This window comes from Ictidomys tridecemlineatus, chromosome 3 (assembly GCF_052094955.1).
Source record: "Ictidomys tridecemlineatus isolate mIctTri1 chromosome 3, mIctTri1.hap1, whole genome shotgun sequence".
NCBI lineage: Eukaryota > Metazoa > Chordata > Mammalia > Rodentia > Sciuridae > Ictidomys > Ictidomys tridecemlineatus.
Window position 1 is genome coordinate 211,095,348 of NC_135479.1, and position 18,861 is coordinate 211,114,208.

Consider the following 18,861-nt stretch of genomic DNA (forward strand, 5'->3'; position numbering starts at 1 on the left):
CTATAATTCCAGTGATGTAGGAAGCTGAGGCAGAATTACAAGTTCAAGGAAAATCTCAGCATCTCAGTGAAGCCCTAAGCAACTTGGCGAGACTCGAAATAAAAAAAAAAAAGGGCTTGGGGTTAGGGTTGTAATTCAATGGTAGAGTGCTTGCCTAGCATATGTGAAACCCTGGGTTCAATCCTCAGCACTGCATAAAAATAAATAAAATACAGGATTGTGTACATCCACAACTAAAAAAGATTTTAAAAATAATAACAACAATAAAAATGACTGGGGATATAGCTATCATGTACTTAATACATGACCAGGATGTTAATATTTATATTATTATATAAGAAGATCAGCACTATAATTTTATAATATTTTTTACAACTTGTTTGGTAGCATAATAAGAGATCTTGAATGTATACTGATCCTGTTATTAAAGAATATATTATTCAGGGCTGGGATTGTAGCTCAGTGGTAGAGTGCTTACCTTGCATGCATAAGGCCCTGGGTTCAATCCTCAGCACCACATAAAAATAAATAAAAATAAAGATATGGTGTCCATCTACAACTAAAAAAAATATATATAAAAAGATTGTATTGTTCAATGGTAATTTCTTTTCATATGAATTATTAAAATGCAATTCTTCCCATGTGCTCTCAGATGTGCCTTTCAGACTGAGCTACTACTGTGTGTTGGGGGAAGGAGTTTTTGGGGGTTTTGTTTGTTTGTTAGGTTTTTGGGGGGGTACCAGGGATTGAACTCAGAGGCACTGAGCCACATGCCCAACCTTCTGTATTTTATTTAGAGACAGGGTCTCACTGAGTTGCTTAGCATCTTGCTTTTTGCTGAGGCTGGCTTTGAACACATGATCCTCCTGCCTCAGCCTCTCCTGCAGCTAGGACTACCAGTGTGCACCAACGAGGTGAAGATAAGTTAAATTCACCTAATATAATTCTCACCACATTAACCACTTGAAAGTCAGCAAAATTCAGAGGAATTAACCTATATTCATAAAGCTGTTGGGCCATCACCACTACTTAGGACCACAGCTTTTGTTTCCTGAGATAAATGGAACCTGTCGAGGAGGCAAGTTCAATGGATTTCCTTGGATTTCGTAAGTAAGCAAACTTGAAAAATTAGAATTTTTATCTCTTCCTTTCCAATAATTACATGTTTTTGTTCTTTTTTCCCTGCTAAGAGTGCTGAAGAGACTGTAGCAATGGTATAGTGTTAATTTTCTCCATTTAATTTTGTTTTTTTTGGTTTTGGGGTTGTTTTTTTGTTTTGTTTTGTTTTGTTTGTTTAGTTTTAGTTGTAGATGGACACTATAACTTTATTTATTTACATGGTGTTGAGGATCCAACCTAGTGCCTCACACTTGCAAGGCAAGCACTCTACCCCTGAGCTACAATCCTAGCCCCTGTAATATTTTTAATCTACATTAAAGTCATGAGAAAAGTACAATGAGCAGCCGTTATCAGTCATCAAGATTCGCCAATGGTTAACACTTGGCCATACCTGCCTCTTGATGAACCATCAGAATCTAAACTCAGACATCCAATCACCTCACTGAAACCCTAATTTTATCTCCAAAGAACAATGACATTCTCCTACATAATACAGTTATAAAACACATGAGAAATTTAATACTGCCACACTTATTAATATACAATCCAGGGGGCTGGGGACATAGCTCAGTTGGCAGAGTGCTTGCCTCGCACGCACAAGGCCCTGGGTTCAATCCACAGAACCACAAAAAAAAAAAAAAACACAAAATCCATATTCAAATTTCCTAATTTCTCATAATGTACTTTGGGGATTTTCTCTAAAACCAAATCAAGGCTCACACACTGCATTTACATTTTATACTTTCCTGGGGCTTCTTAGGTTTTTTTGGTTTTCTGTTTTGAGTTTTGTTTGTTTGGGGTTTTTTTTTTTTGGTATTTCTTTAAACTAAACTTTGAAGGACATAAATCTGTTACACTGGGGGCTGGGGATGTGGCTCAAGCGGTAGCACGCCCGCCTAGCGTGCGTGCGGCCCGGGTTCGATCCTCAGCACCACGAAGATGTTGTGTCTGCCGAAAACTAAATAAATATTAAAATTCTCTCTCTCCCCCTCTCTCCCTCCCCCCCAAAAAAATAAATAAATAAATTTATAAATTTGTTACACTGGCTACAAATTTTCCTTAGTTTTTGATTTGTTTTATGGTTCCCATATGAGATTCAGTGAAACTTTTATTTTTATTTTCGTTTTTGATGGACCTTTATTTTAATCATTTATTTATATGCAGTGCTGAGAATCAAACCCAGTGCCTCACACATGAGAGGCAAGCGCACTACCACTGAGCCACAACCCCAGCCCAGTGAAACATTTTTGACAGAAACATTAAGGAGATAAAAAGATTTTTAACTAGATAGTCAATGCTTTTTAACAGTTACAAGTCTATTCAGATTTTGTTTGCTTTTCCTTTTTCTTGGTACCAGTGATAGAATTTAGAAGCATTTAACCACTGAGCCACATCCCCCAGCCCTTTTTGTTTTGAGAAAGGGTCTCACTAAGTTGCTTAAGGTCTCACTAAATTGCTGAACTTGAACTAAATTGCTGAACTTGGGATTCTCCTGCCTCAGCCTCCCAAGGCGCTGGGATTATAGGTATGCACCACTGTGTCCATCTTTAATAAGTTGTTTTTCTGAGTATTTAGCTTCCAGTTTTACCAAGTTATTTACAATACCCTCTATTATTTGAAGGATATGTAGTAATGCCTGTTTTTCAAATCTAATTACAATTCTTTTTGGTCCCATAATTAATCTAATTGGGGGATGAAGTGTAGGAGGTACCAGGAATTGAACTCAGAGGAACTTGACCACTGGGCCATATCCCCAGCCCTATTGTGTATTTTATTAGACAGAGTCTCACTGAGTAGCTTTTAGCCTCGATTTTGCTAAGGCTGGCTTGGAATTTTCGATCCCCATACCCGGCTTAATCTAATTATTTCACCAGCATAGTTTTTCCAAAAACCATTTAACTTTGTTGATCCTTTCTACTGATAACTTCTTTCCATTCTTAGTACCTGTACTTCTCTCCATAAATCCTTATTTGTCTATTGCTTGTCTTCTAATTTTTCAAAAATATACTTGGGGGCTGGGATTGTGGTTCAATGGTAGAGCATTCGCCTAGCACATGCGGGACCCTGGGTTCGATCCTCAGTACCACATAAAAATAAATGAACGGAACAAAGGTATTGTGTCCAACTACAACTAAAAAATAAAAATATTTTAAAAAATACACTTGGATCACTAAATTTCAACTCTAAAGAAACAAGTCTCTGCTGCCCAAGCTGCTCTCAAACTCCTGGACTCAAGTGATCCTTCTGCTTCAGTCTTCTGAGTACCTGGGACTAGGCCTGGACCAGTGGGCCTGGCTTTTCTCCTTCTTTTTCAACATATATGCATCGAGTGCTATAAATCTTTTTCAGCACAACTTCAGCTGTGTATTAAATATATACCAAGATATAGCAAATCAACCCAAAATTAAACTGCCCAAAACAACAATATCTATTATCAGGAGTTCAGTCAGCTATCTCTGGCTCAGCTTGAAGGCTGTAGTCAATACTTTGACCTGGCTACAGTGACAATAAAACTTACCTGGGACAGAGAATCTGCTTAAAAAATGGCTTGCTCACATGACTGAGTGGGAGACTTCAGCTTCTACCCAAAAATCTTTACATAAGGCTACTAAAAATGAGTGAGTCTCCATAGTACAGACACTATCATGTCTGTACTACTCAGCAATAAAAGTCACACTATAGTGGCGCACACCTGTAATCCCAGATATTCGGGAGGCTGAGGTAGGAAGATCGTGAGTTCAAAGTCACGCTCAGCAAAAGTGGGACAATAAGCAACTCAGTGAGACCAGGTCTCTACATAAAATATAAAATAGGGCTGGAGATGTGGCCTAGTGGTCAAGTTCCCCTTAGTTCAATCCCCAATACCAAAAACAAAAGTCATACTACATTATTTTGCCAATACCTTTTAAGTAACATAGGTCAATCCTACTCAATAGGGGAAATACAGAGAAGGCTGAGAACTAGAGGCAAGAATCACAAAGTAACACACTTTGGAGGTTGGTTCCCAAACAGTACCTCTTGCTAGTTTTAATTTGTAATATTTTCATTACTAGCCAGTTCAAAACATTCTTAAATGTGTACTGTGATTTCTTCATTGGTGTTTGAGTAATTTTATTACTTAATTTATAAAATTAAAGATTGCTCTATTAACAATTCCAGTTGTTGGTAATTTGTCTTAATTATAGATATCTTCTGACAACAATATAATTATTACAGTACTTTTAAATCTGTTGAGACTGACATTTGCTGCTCAAAAAAATGGGGACAATATTTACATAATAAACACCCTATTTGTGACCAAAAAGTTGTAGTTGTGGTATAAATATTAAATGCAAGGTTCTAAATGTGTAATGGTACAAGTCAGATCTATTTTAATTTTTTTTTGTACTTGTAGACAGCATGCCTTTATTTATTTTTGTATGCGGTGCTAAGGATTGAACCCAGTGCCTCACACATGCTAGGCAAGCGCTCTGCCACTGAGCCCCAGCCCCAGCCCTCAAATCTATATTCTTTTGTTGTTTTTTTTTTTTTTTTAGGAGAGAGACAGAATTTTTTTTTAATATTTATTTTTTAGTTTTTGGCAGACAGAACATCTTTGTTTGTATGTGGTGCTGAGGATGGAACCTGGGCTGCATGCATGCCAGGCGAGCACACTACCACTTGAGCCACATCCCCAGCCCTCAAATCTATATTCTTAACGAAAGATTCTTTCTTTTACTAACAGACAAAGGTATTCAAATTTCTCTGTTATGATTATGAAGGTCAATTTCTAGCTAAGGATCTATTTTTGCTTTATGTATTTTGAGGATATACTACAAATTAAGAACTCTTATTTAATAAAAAGCTTAATCACTATCATTTTGTTTTGTTTTTGTGGTGCTGGGAATTGAACCCCAGGGCCTTCTGTATGTGAGGCAAGCAGTCTACCAACTGAGCTATATTCCTAGCCCCAGTGTTTGATCACAATTGATTATCTCTCTTTCTCTCTAAAGATGTTATTTGCCTCAAAGAGTATTTATCTAATATTAGTATGACTACACCCTTATTAATGTATGCAAAAACAATTTCTCTCATCTTTTACTTTTGACCTAGTATATTCTTATATTGAAGGTAAGACATATAGTTGGATTTCATTTTTTAACCAAGTCTGAAGTCTCTGCCTCTTATGTGGACCATTTAATTCATTTACTACTAATGGAATTATACTCATACTGACATTTAATGACCTCCTTGTATACTTTCTCTCCCATATATTGCCTTTTTTTATATTATTTTTTTTTTTTGCAGAGGGGCGGGGTGGTACCGGGGATTGAACTCAGGGGCACTCAACCACTGAGCCACATTCCCAGCTCTATATTGTATTTTATTTAAAGACAAGTCTCACTGAGTTGCTTAGTACCTTGCTTTTGCTTTGAACTCACAATCCTCCTGTCTCAACCTCCCAAGCCTCTGGGATTACAGGCATGCACTATTTCATACCCAGCTCTTTCCTTTTTTCTTGCTTTCTTTTTTACAAGACTTATTTCCAGTCTCTGGTAGCTTAGTAGTTTACACTTTTTTTTTTTTTGGTACATGGGATTGAACCCATAGGCACTTTACCACTGAGCCACAAAAAAGCTAAATTGCTGGCCTTGAACTTGTGATCCTCCTGCTTCAGCCTCCTGAGCTATTGGGATTACAGGCATGTACCACCACACTTGGTTTACACATTCTCTTACTATTCTTTTAGCTGTTAGTCTAGAGTTTGACAAAAAATGTCTTTGTACCTTAAAATCTAACATAAACTTCTATTTTCCACTTCTCAAAACAATGGAAAAACCTTATAATACTAAATCTATGGCCTCATGCTATGCATGTTATTATTTAATCTCATATAGATTTTATAACCTAGAAGATAATATACTTCTTTATACTATTAACAATGTTTATTTCACACTTACCGATTTTTTTTAAACTCTTCATTTCTTCTTCCATTTCCATTCTTCCAGGATCACATTCCCTCTCTCTTTAAATACTATTTGAAATTCCATTCAATGCTATTCCAATGCCAAGAAATTCTCATTTTTTCTAAACTGCATTTATTATACCTTGTCTTCAATACTTTCAATAGCTTCAGAATTCTTGACTGTGTGACATTTTCTATTCATACTTGAAAAATATTACTCCTTTTACTCCTTTATCTATCAACTTCTATTGCTTCTATTGAGAGGCTGGTAGCATCTCTCTTTTTTCCCTCTGGGTAAAAAGATTTCTATTTATCTTTTGTTTCTATAGTTTTATTGTAAATTTTTTTTTTTGTACCAGTGATTGAACCCAGGAACATTTAACTACTGAGCCACATCTCCAGCCCCTTTTTCCCCCATTTAAGACCAGATCTTGCTAAGTTGCTTAGGTTCTTACTAAATTGCTAAGGCTGACCTTGAACTTGCAATACTCCTGCCTCTGCCTCCCAAATTGCTGGGAGACAGGTGTGCACCATCACTCCATGAAGTTAAGTCTTCTCCCTCGTATGATGTTCTTTCCTGTGTACTGTAACCTATTCACTCTATGCTTCAATCCTACTTATTTTCTTTGACCTCATTCCCAGTTCACTAATTCTCCAATATCTTCATTGTGTCTATATGCTGTTAAAATCATCCGCTAAATCCTTAAATTCAGTTATATATTTCAATCCTGGAGTTTCCTTTTTATTACCTTTTCATTCTCTGAGGAAATTTAATTTATTGTTTGTTTGGTTTTTAGGTGAACTTATAAAACACAGATATTTCCAAGATAGTCTGAGGATCCAGGCAATAGATGTTCCAGATCTATTTCTTTCACCTGTTATTTCTCCTGTTTCTGGTTATGTTTGTGTCCTTCTATATCTTATTTTTGATTTTGGTTCTTTGGTTTTTTTTTTTTTTTTTTGGGGGGGGGGGTACCAGAGATTGAACTCAGAGATTAAACTGAGCCACATCCCCAGCCCTATTTTGTATTTTATTTAGAGACAGGGTCTCACTGACTTATTTAGCCCCTCACCATTGCTGAGGCTGGATTTGAACCCATGATCCTCCTATCTCAGCCTATCTAACTGCTAGGATTACAGGCATGTGCCACTGAGCCCGGCCGTATTTTTTCTTTTATATTCTCATACTTCATTACATTTTAGTGTCAGCATCATACATAAATAGCACAAGGCTCCAGATGTTATCTTCCTCTAATATACCTTCTGCTTCTACCTGCAGGTGGATCAAGGGCCCAACAATCCCAGATTACCAATCCAGGTGAATTAAAATGACTAGAAGCCTGGCTTCAGATTCTGTGAATGTAAATTTAACTGGCTCACTCCTGCTTCCAGGATACAACTCCACTGGTTCCCAAACTCAAGATCCTGACCTCCAAGATCCTACTAAGCATCCACAAGTTCATTTCTCTGTAATTGGCCAATGCCTCTTAATAATTCCTCTCTGGGCTTCGCATATCTATGAGACTTTGACATCTTAATTTCTCATTATACTGTTACTTCAGGGTTTTTTCCACCTCTTTTCAGAATTTTCAGTTGTCTTTAAAAGGAAAACTAGTTTAAGCCAGCTATGTATTAAAATGTTTCATTCCTGTGGAATGCTCACAAACTACTGTTAACTTAACCAGAGGTTCTACTTGTGGCTTTTACTGGTTATACCTTTTTTTTTTTTTTTTGTACCAGGAATTGGACTCAGGGGCGCTTAACCACTGATCCACATCCCCAGCTCTTTTTGTATTTAATTTAATGAGTTGCTCAGTGCTTCACTTTTGCTAAGTCTGGCTCTGAACTTGCTATCCTCCTGCCTCAGCCTCCCAAGCCACTGAGATTATAGGCAATCTCCACTGCACCCAGCCATGTTATTTCTTTTGATCAGATAATGGAGATGTCAACTTAAAGACTACTGGCTTATGATGTTCTTTCCTATGTACTGTAACGTATTCGCTCTATGCTTCAATCCTACTTATTTCCTTTGACCTCATGTCTATATACTGTTAAAAATCATTGTGTGTATATATTGTTAAAATCATCCACTAAATCTGTGGTAGCCAGTCCACCATAAACCATTATGTGATCACCTGATACTAATATCATACCCAATGCCTTTCCATGCCCACCTCTCACCAAGTTTTTTTTTTAAAAAGAACTCAAAAAACATTCTTCACTCTCACGACAGCCTGCATTCTCCCTTGGCTATGTACTCATGCCTTTCCTAAATCAACCTCATGCCTCAGTATATAACATACAGGCTGAAACTACTTTCTGTAAGGTGAGGTCCTGAGGTGAGAGATTCCCCCTCCAGGACCTCCTTGGACCTCCTCCAGTGACAATAAACACACGTAGGCTCCTGTTACCAAAAGAATTCAGGAAAGACCAGGGTTCCACTTTCACAATGATGAATTCCAAATAGTTTGAAAATAAACATCCTATCAAAGTAGTTAAGATTTCTTATTTGCTGCTATTATGTCTATAAGTTCTTATCAAATTATAAAATATAAACTGTGAAACCTATCTAGGATTTGAAGTTAATTTTCCAACTACAAAACTTTCTTTTTTTTTTTTTAAAGAGAGAGTGAGAGAGGGGAGAGGGAGGGGGAGGAGGGAGGGAGGGAGAGAGAGAGAGAGAGAGAGAGAGAGAGAGAGAGAGAGAGAGAGAATTTTTAATACTTATTTTTTTAGTTCTCGGCGGACACAACATCTTTGTTGGTATGTGGTGCTGAGGATCAAACCCAAGCCACATGCATGCCAGGCGAGCGCACTACAACTTGAGCCACATCCCCAGCCCCTACAAAACTTTCTAGAGAATTATTTCTTGCCTAAAAATAAATAAAAAACCAAAATTCTTCCTTATACTTTCAAAATAAAACACTATTTCATTTATAACTTCATCATACAAAGATAACTTGTGTCTTGAGAATACTAACCAGAATGTTGAGAAGTTACTTTTTCCCCCTATCTTAAATCAATCTCTCTTTTTTTTTTTAAAGAGAGAGTGGGAGAGGAGAGAGAGAGAGATAGAGAGAAAATTTTTAATATTTTTTTTTTAGTTCTCGGCGGACACAACATCTTTGTTGGTATGTGGTGCTGAGGATCGAACTCGGGCCGCACGCATGCCAGGCGAGCGCGCTACCGCTTGAGCCACATCCCCAGCCCTTAAATCAATCTCTCTTGATGTCTCAACTATCACTACTCCTGGCCTCAAGTGATCCTCCCTCTCAATCTCCTCAATAGCTAGGACTATAGATACCACACCACATCCAGTCAAGTCACCTTTTAGCACAGAACTTCACACCAATAATGTAGAGCCTAAAGAAACCTATACGTAAAAACTAAACCTCTCCCATAGTTTTAACCAACTTCAAATCAGACCCAAACATGGCTTGAAAAGTCTTACAAATCGGGATACGGCTATAACTCAGTTTTGGAGCGTCCGCCTCGCACGTGTGAGGCACTGGGTTCAATCCTCAGCACCACATAAAAATAAATAAAGATACTGTGTCCAACTACAACTAAAATAAAATAAATAAATACATATGTCATATATATATATGTGTGTGTGTGTGTGTGTGTGTGTGTGTCTCTCTCTCTTACAAATCATCTAACAATTGACTTCCACCTAACAAAATGTAATTTTCAAAAAATGGCAGAACGGCACCATTTTTAGTCCCAAGTGAATTAATCAATCTAAGGCAGCAATCAATGAATATACTACAGAGATATCACCAGATATTTTGCTCCTTTTGATGGAAAAATTTACATCTTACTGTGACCAATTCTCAATCAACATCTAGAATCTTGCAATACAATTGTTGACATAAACACACACATATCTTGCAATATAACTGTAAATTCATAAGCCCCATCCCACACATTTTAATTCAGAATCCTAGCAAGCTGTTTTAAAACAAGCTATTTTTAAGCAAGCTCTCCAAGTGACTTTCATGCACATTGAAGGTAACTATTGCTCTCCATACAACCATCAACTTATGAGAAATACAGGACCATATTAAACTCCACAATGATTCCACTGTTAACATCCAAACTATGGGTAAACTACAATCAACATCCCAAGGTTCCTTCAACAAAGAAACACTGGCAAGGGGGATAAAATTTATGGTTTACCTATCTTAATCTAGAGCAACCACCTGTGAAATCCAATCTCTGTTCTACTCCTGATTAAATACATAAAATCATGCCATTCATAAAGTAACTATAAATGTGAACATCAACAAACAGTGTGTGATGACAGTTTTCAAAAACAAATCTTTGGGGCTGGGGCTTGGTCTCACCAGTAGCACACTTGCCTGGCATGTGTGAGACACTGGGTTCAATTCTCAGCACCATATATGAATAAATAAGGTCTATCAACAAGTAAAAAAATTTTTAAAAATTAAAAAAAAACAAATCCTTGTCTTTTAGAAATACATACTGAATTGTTTGCAGAATATCAAATCTAGACTTTAAGCACAAAGCAAAATGGCTAAGAATAGCCATAGGTTAACATTAACAGGTCCATAGGGGTGTGTGACTCCATTTTGGAAAAAAGGTTCAAGATAATCCTTCACTTATTGTGGAAAATTTCTTTTAATATTTCAACAAATCTAATCAACTTATCAAAATTCACAAGTTTTAAAAATATTTGAGGGGGCTGGGATTGTGGCTCAGTGGTAGAGCATTCACCTAGCACGGGCGGGACTCGGGTTCAATCCTCACCACCACATAAAAATAAAATGCAATGTGTTGTGTCCATCTACACCAAAAAATAAATATTATTAAAAAAAAAAAGAAAGAAAAGAAACGAAACCCAGGCTTAAAAAAAAAAAATTGGGTGCAGTGGCACATGCCTTTAATCCCACGTACTTGTTACGAGTTCAACCTAGGTAACTTAGCAAGACTGTCTCAAAAAAATAAAAAGGGTTGGGATGTAGCTCAGTAGTAAAAATCCCCTGGAAATCTCCAGTACTGAAAATAAAATAAAAAATAAAGAGGGCAGGGGATGCAGCTCAATGGTAGAGCACTTGCCAACATGCCTTTTAGGCCGTGGGTTCAATTCCCAGTACCGCCAAAACCAGAGAATCCATCCGTGTTTTTTTTTTTTTTAAATTAGGAATATATGACAGCAGAATGCATTTTGATTCACTGGACATCAGTTTTTAATTGACATTCATCCACATCAATAATCAGCTTCAAAGAGGCAATAAGTCACCCATGAAGCTTTCTGATAAAGTTCTGCTACATTCGATTTTTATCTTACCCCTTCCATGATTAGCTGAAGTAAAAATGATAATTTTCTCTTGATTACCTAACTTTAAAACACATCATGGAGCTGGGGATATAGCTCAGTTGGAAGAGTGCTTGCCTCAAATGCAATAAGGCCCCGGGTTTAAACCGCAGCACCACCAAAAAAAAAAAAAAAAAAAAAAAAAAAACACCATATAATCACTAAGCACTTTCATATTTTCCTGTTCCAAAGAGAAAAGAGTTTTGAAGGTAAAGGCGGTAACATCCACATGTTCAGGGAGTTAGTTTACCTGTAAAGATGTAATTGATCCTGTGTGTCCTTGGAGCACTGCAACAGGAGCACAGGTTCTCAAGCACCACACTCTGATGATTTTATCACAGCTCCCTGCAGCAATCATAGTGTTCTCATAATTCACTGCCATATCTGAAATTTCTGCAGAATGACCTCTTAATGTGGATAACAGACGGCCATTATGTGTTGACCAAATCTTTACCAAACAATCATCTGAACCCTAAGAAAAAATACACCAAACACATATATCAGTTCAGCAAATCTTATGAATCATTTATTAGAGTACTTTTTACATACTGCACAAATCCAATATCTGACTCTTCCTCCCTTCCTTCCAATTGTAGAATACTCCGCCATGGTTCTTACAGTCAAAATACATAAGGAAATGTATTTTTCTTTGAAAGAAAAGCCTAAAGACACTGTGAACTTACCATTTCTATGAGTCAGATCACATTATAAATACTACTAACCCCCAAATTGTCTACCAACTAATACACCCAACTAGAAGTTCCTTCTCAACTGTATTGGTTAACAATGGCTAAGTATTAGATCAGCTCACCAAGTTAAATAAGACAATAAATGTTAAGACAGATATAGACTTCTTAGCCTGAACAAGACTAAGTGACAATTCTGCCACTACCACTCCCCAAAAAGTGGGAAAAGCATCCTTATTTCAAATAACCAAACAACAAAGTCTCAAATACACAATACCATCCAGCATCCATCATTCATCACACAATGATTATGTACTCTGAGTCTCACACCTGCAATTAAGTCAGCTTCTCACCCATTCTAATCTTCCCTTAAAAACATTAAAAATGTTAAATTCCAAATATTTCTGTACAGCTTTCCAATAACTACTTGAACACAGAAATGCTATCTATAATCAATCCATTTTCCAGAATTAACAATTAATCAATGTATAAATATTTCTAACAGCTTGAAGATTTGTTTCTGGATTTGGGGTTAATTTACATTTAGATTAATTACAGAGTGACAATTCAATAAGTTCAAAATGAACTAAAGTACGGTTTTTGTTTTGTTGTTTGTTTGCTTTTTTGGTACTAGAGATTGAACCAAGGGGCACTGAACCACATCCCCAGCCTATTAGTTCTTTTGTTCATTTTTTTTTTTTTTAATTCAGAAACAGGATCTCACTAAATTGCTTACAGCCACACCTGATAAATTGCTGAAACTGGTTTTGAACTTGCAATCCTTCTGCCTCAGCCTCCCAAGTAGCAGGGATTACAGGCCACCATACCAGCCTACACAGGCATAAATTTCAACCATCCTTAATGATCATGCTTGAGAACCACTGCTCTAAGTCATTATCTCTCAAAACAGCACACAGGACTGTTTGTCGATAAATCACTTGAGGTACTTATTTAAAATACAAATTCATGGGCCCCACACCAGACCTACTTGATTGAAATCTCTGAAGATTGGAAATAAAGAACCTACAAATTTTATAAAATTTCCTAAATGATGCTGAAGCACACTAAAGTGCTGCAGGCAGTACCCAATTTAGTAGAAAATGTTAACTCACTGTAAAGATTCTATGTCCTGTCCTATCAAATGCTACACAGTAAACAGCAGATAGATGTCCGAGAATCCTTCTGTGCATTTTTATATGCTGATACATAGTTCCTGGAAATGCTGTGCTAAAAGTGGAACACCCTGTGAGCTGTTTTCCTCGGTGTATCTCCACTAGGAAATAAAAACAATGAAAATGGTTAAGAGGAAAGCCAATATTTTTGTGAAAAAATAAATAAATTTGTTTGAGAAATCCTAAGGACACAAATTTCTTTCCAATTCTGTTCTACCATAATCGCTAATGCAGGCGTTTGTCCCCCCCCCCCCCCCCCCCGCCCCAGTACCAAGGGTCAAACCTAAGGGCACTTAACCACTGAGCCACATCCCCAGCCCTTTTTTATATTTTATTTAGAGACAAGGTCTCGCTGAGTTGCTTAGGGCTAAATTGCTGAGGCTGACTTGCACTTGGGATCCTCCTGCCTCAGCCTACCAAGCTGCTGGGTTTACAGATGTGCACCACCTTGCCCAGCTCAGACTTCTTAATGTAATGATTGTTTTCGTTAATTTTATTAATTATTTTAAGAAAACAGTAGTTTGAAATTTGATATGTATTACTACTTAAAAAACAACCCTGCCAGTATTTCCTTTTTAAATTTGACATTTACAAATTTTATCAAGAAATTAAAAGAACTTTAGGCATCACCAAGGCCCACCTCACTTACCAAGATTTGGAGGAGAGCCATAGTTCACGGGCATTTCAGGAGGTCTTCCTCTATGAAGAGCAGCAAAGGCAGAGCCCTTCCAAACTGTGTGCCTGCAGTCTTTAAAATGAATTTTAGATACACATAAAATCTTGAAAGTTAACCCCAAGAAAGATTTTATAGAATACTTACGTATATTGTAATAAACTGTTTATTCAAAGTTTTACCAACTATAATATACTTTAAACAGAAAAGCCCTGGAGGTTTATTAGACTATTTCTGAAGGGGAAAAAAAAAAAAAACTTAGGACATCTCAGATACAGCAGCAACAACAACTAACATTTGTGTAGCACTTTACAGTTCACAAAGTGCTTTCCACATACATTATCTCATTAAACCCTCACAACAACCCTGTGAGGTAGGTATTTTCGCCAATTTACAAGTGAGGTAACTGAGGCTCAAAGATTTCAGGACCTTTAAAGAGATCCACCGCAAATGATTAGTAACAACGGGCCATAAAACCAGATCTTTTTTCAAGTCCCATTTAATGCCAAATAAGTGTTAATTTTTCAATGTAGAATTATACTATACAATATTAAAGACCTTAATCACAACTGGTCCAACTTTTCAAAAATTGAAAATTGAGAAAAATTTTAATTTCTTTCACATATAAAAGTCCTTGACTTGTTTAGTCTTAAAATTAATTTGGCCAATACTGCCACGACTTTGGTCTCTTTAGGAAGTATTGACAAATTAAATAGCTTTCCCTTTATTTTAGGATCACAGATGATCCTTTACAGAAGGGCATATAAGTAGGATCGGTGAGTCTGAACATCAACTCAAAAAGTCCCATCCCTCCCTGACCTACAAGAAAAGAACTGAAGAAAAAGTGTCTTTCCTCCTAGGAGACAGCAGCAGAACACAAGTCATGGGCAGTCTGCTGAGCTCAAGTTTAGCTACCTCACAACTCAAAGACAAGGGAGGGATGGCAGCATACTTAACTTCCATGAGCCTCGGGTGCCCCAAACTAACAGGCATATAGAGTTTTACATGAATGGATCCATTACCACTATCATGACCAAAGAGCAGTTACCAGGCATCCTCTCATGGCACCAGTACAAAACAATAGAGAAACAGGGCCCTACCCTATGCACTTGACCAAGTCTCTTCCAAGGTCTGCCAATTCTAAAACATTGCTCATCACAGAACAACATTGAGCTTGACACAGAAAACAGAGGAAAACATGCTGCCCAAGTAACTACTAAGTAACAGCCTACAACAGAGTAATTACAAGTGAATAGGAACATAGAAAAGGAAGAATACCAACAGTTTCCTGATTAGAGCCAACATGTGGCATGGCTACAGAGCACTAGGAAACAGCTACCTGGACAAACCAGTCTGGCAGCGAACCAAGAGGGAGGCTGTTCTTCCTCAGTCAAGCTTTATCCTCATGGTGCCTCTAAAGAGGGAGCATCCCAGCGACTGCTCTTAGAGAGTCAAGGGAGGAGGCTCAGGATGGGAGGAACCAACCATCTTGCCCATTAGCAGTTTAGCCACATTATACATAGATAGTATCACATACATATACTTAAGTCTAAGTCATTTGTACCAAGCTAACAGAAAAATAGCAATTTCAAACATTTTACTAGCACATAATTTGCCAAAAAAATAGTGTAAAAAAAAGAACCATGCAATTTTACATTTTTGGTGCTTGTTTTCAAACCGCTACCAACCTTAGAAAATCACTTCCCCTGGTAACAAAGGGCTCTCGGAATCTAAATAGCAAAGGAAATACTTCTAGCATTTTAAGAGTTTATTAGACACATACAATTACATTCAATAAGTTACGAGTGAGCTACAAAATGAAAAAATTAAGAACTCACATTGATAAAACCTCAAACACATCTCATAATAAATTCAAGCTTTTTAGCTTAACATCTGTATCTTGAGCAATTTTTTAAATGCAGAAAAACCCATTAAACACTTAGGTAATAGGATTCAATGTTCTATGCTAAATGCAGAGAATTTTATAGTCCACAGCATGATTTAGTTACATATCACCTTTCTTCCACAATGCTTACATTACGTCACAATTATAATAATTATTAAGCTATTAATACAAAGCAGAACACTTCTTCAAATTAAGGTACCTTTTGCTGTACGTAGCAAAGACTGCCTTCCTGCACCAAGTAAAGAAGTGACTCTTGAAATACTGGGTGGAATTTCTTTATCCAACATAGGGCCGATGCGCTGGCAGATTTGCAACAGATGATCAGGAGCCACATGCTTATTGGACAAGACCTGGTTGGAAAGTTAAGTTTTAATAACACTAAATAATACCAAAAAAACAATAAATGTTTAGGGATAAATCTGACAACACATATGAAACACACTGAAAACTACAAAACATGCTGGGAGAAATAAAAGACAGCTGAAAACAATAATCGGAACTACCGATTCAAACCAATCCCAACCAAAATTCAAGCAAGAATTTTTTTTTTATAGAAATCAACAGTATTATTCTTAAATCTGTATGAAAATAACATAAAAAATCCAAAGCAGCTTTGAAAAAGAACAAAGTGGCAGTGTTAACAACATTGGCTTCCAAGGCTTGTTTTAAAACCACAGAAATCAAAACAGTCTGGTATTCTTGGTATATAGATAAAGAGATCAATGGAACAAATTGTCAAAAACAAGACATATGTATACTTAGACATATGTACACTTTGTGTTTTTTTTTTTTAAAGAGAGAGTGAGAGAGGAGAGAGAGAGAGAGAGAATTTTTAATATTTATTTTTCAGTTCTCGGCGGACACAACATCTTTGTTGGTATGTGGTGCTGAGGATCAAACCCGGGCCGCACGCATGCCAGGCAAGCGCGCTACCGCTTGAGCCACATCCCCAGCCCTTGTTTTTTTTTTTAAACCAGGGATTGAACCCAGGGGCACTCAGCCACTGAGCCACATCCCCAGGCTATTCTGTATTTTATTTAGAGACAGGAGGGTCTCACTAAGTTGCTGAGTGCCCTGCTAATTTGCTAATGGTTGACTTTGAACTTGCCATCCTCCTGCCTCAGCCTCCAAAGCTGCTGGGCTTACAGGCGTGTCACTGTGCCCAGCTAATGATTTCTAATGTGACACCTAAAAAGCACAAACCATAAATAACAAAAATGATAAATCAGATTTCATCAAAACATCTTCCTGGGGCTGGGGATGTGGCTCAAGCGGTAGCGCGCTCGCCTGGCATGCGTGCGGCCCGGGTTCGATCCTCAGCACCACATACCAACAAAGATGTTGTGTCCGCCGAGAACTAAAAAATAAATATTAAAAATTCTCTCTGTCTCTCACTCTCTCTTTAAAAAAAAAAAAAAAATCTTCCTTTCTTCAAAAGCAATGTTGATTGCTAAAGGCTGAAGGAAAATATTTGCAAAGCATGTGCCTCACGATGGACCTATATCCAGAATAAAGAACTCAAAAAGAGTTCCCAACAATATTCAACTCAACAATACTCAACATTCCAAATTCAACAGTAACAACCCATTTTAAATAGTGTAAAAAGTTTGAACAGACATGTCACCAAAGAAGGTAATACAAATAGCACATCAACATGTGAAGGTGACTGACATTATTTAGTAAAATACACATTAAGATTTTAAGGAGATACTACCACACACCTGTGAGGATGGCTAAAATGAAAAGGACTGACCAGCCCAAACGTTGCAAGAATGTGGAGAAACTGCTGATGGAAATATACAACACTACCACAAATTCTGAAAACAGTTTAACAGTTTCTTTAAAAATTACACATAAGGGCTGGGATGCAGCTCAGTGGCAAAGCGTCTGCCATGCATTCAAAAAGCCCTGGGTTCAACCCCCAGTTCCAAGACAGACCAAAAAAAAAAAAAAAACCCACCAAAAAAAATAAGATTAAAAAAAAAAAAAATTACACATAAGGTGAGCACAGGAACATACACCTGTAATCTCAGCCACTCAGGAGATTGAGGCAAGAACACATCCAATCTGAGGCCAATGTAGGTAACTTTTTCAGCTATTTCATTTCTAGACTTTTTTTTTTCTTTTAATACTCAGGGTTGAGTCCAAGGGCACTTTATCACTGAGATACATCCCCTGTCCTTTTTTATTTTGAAACAGGGTCTTGCTAAGCTGCTTAGAGTCCCACTAAATTTCTGAGTCTGGCCTTGAACTTGAGATCCTCCTGCCTCAGCCTCCAGGGTCACTAGTATTACAGGTATGTGATACTAAGCTGAGTTCCACTCGTAGGTATTTAAGCATGTGGGGAGAAAAAAAAAAACTCATAGACACGTAAAGGTTTGTGTATTAATGTTAGCAGCTTTCTCTCCAATAGGAAAAAAGAATACAACAAAAATGTCCACTAACTGATGAATAAATTAATAATACATTGTGATGTATCTGCACAATAGAATACAATTAGGCAATAAAAAGAAATGAACTGATAGAACACAACAGATGAATTTTTGAACTATCTTGAAAGCCAGGAAACAAATATATAACTGCATAATTTCACTTACATTAACCTCTAGAAAATACAAACTACATATAGTCACAGAGGACATATCAAAAGGCTGGATGACAAGATAGTGCCAGTGTACAGGGAGGAATTTCCAAGGAGTGAAAGGAGATTTCTAGAAGTGAGACATGCTCACCATCTTCACTACTGTGATGGGTTCATGGCTGTAACATATGCCAGTATTTATCAATTTGAACACTCTAAAATTTTAGTTCATTTGCATTTTATGTTAATTATACATAAGAAAAATAAACCACAAAAACAGTAAAGTATGTAATTTTAACTCATGTATGTACAATGTTACCTGATATGAATGTAACTGGCATAAAATTTAATGGTGCATCCCTAAGGGATCTCAATCATAACATCACCAGCATTCAAGGAATGCTGGACCTTTAAAGAGATCCACCGCAAATGATTAGTACA

General features: G+C 37.1%; 1 protein-coding gene across 2 annotated transcripts in view; it reads right to left on the minus strand.

Moving 5' to 3' along the window:
- Brwd1 (bromodomain and WD repeat domain containing 1) overlaps positions 1-18,861 on the minus strand; it is a 123,788-nt gene that overhangs the window by 99,877 nt on the left and 5,050 nt on the right. For both annotated transcript variants that reach the window (XM_078044655.1, XM_078044654.1), the window contains exons 5-8: positions 16,039-16,189; positions 13,910-14,008; positions 13,201-13,361; positions 11,653-11,874 (exon numbers count right to left, since the gene is read on the minus strand). In XM_078044655.1, coding sequence (XP_077900781.1) covers positions 11,653-11,874; positions 13,201-13,361; positions 13,910-14,008; positions 16,039-16,189 — 633 coding nt within the window. The remainder of the gene's footprint in view (positions 1-11,652; positions 11,875-13,200; positions 13,362-13,909; positions 14,009-16,038; positions 16,190-18,861) is intronic.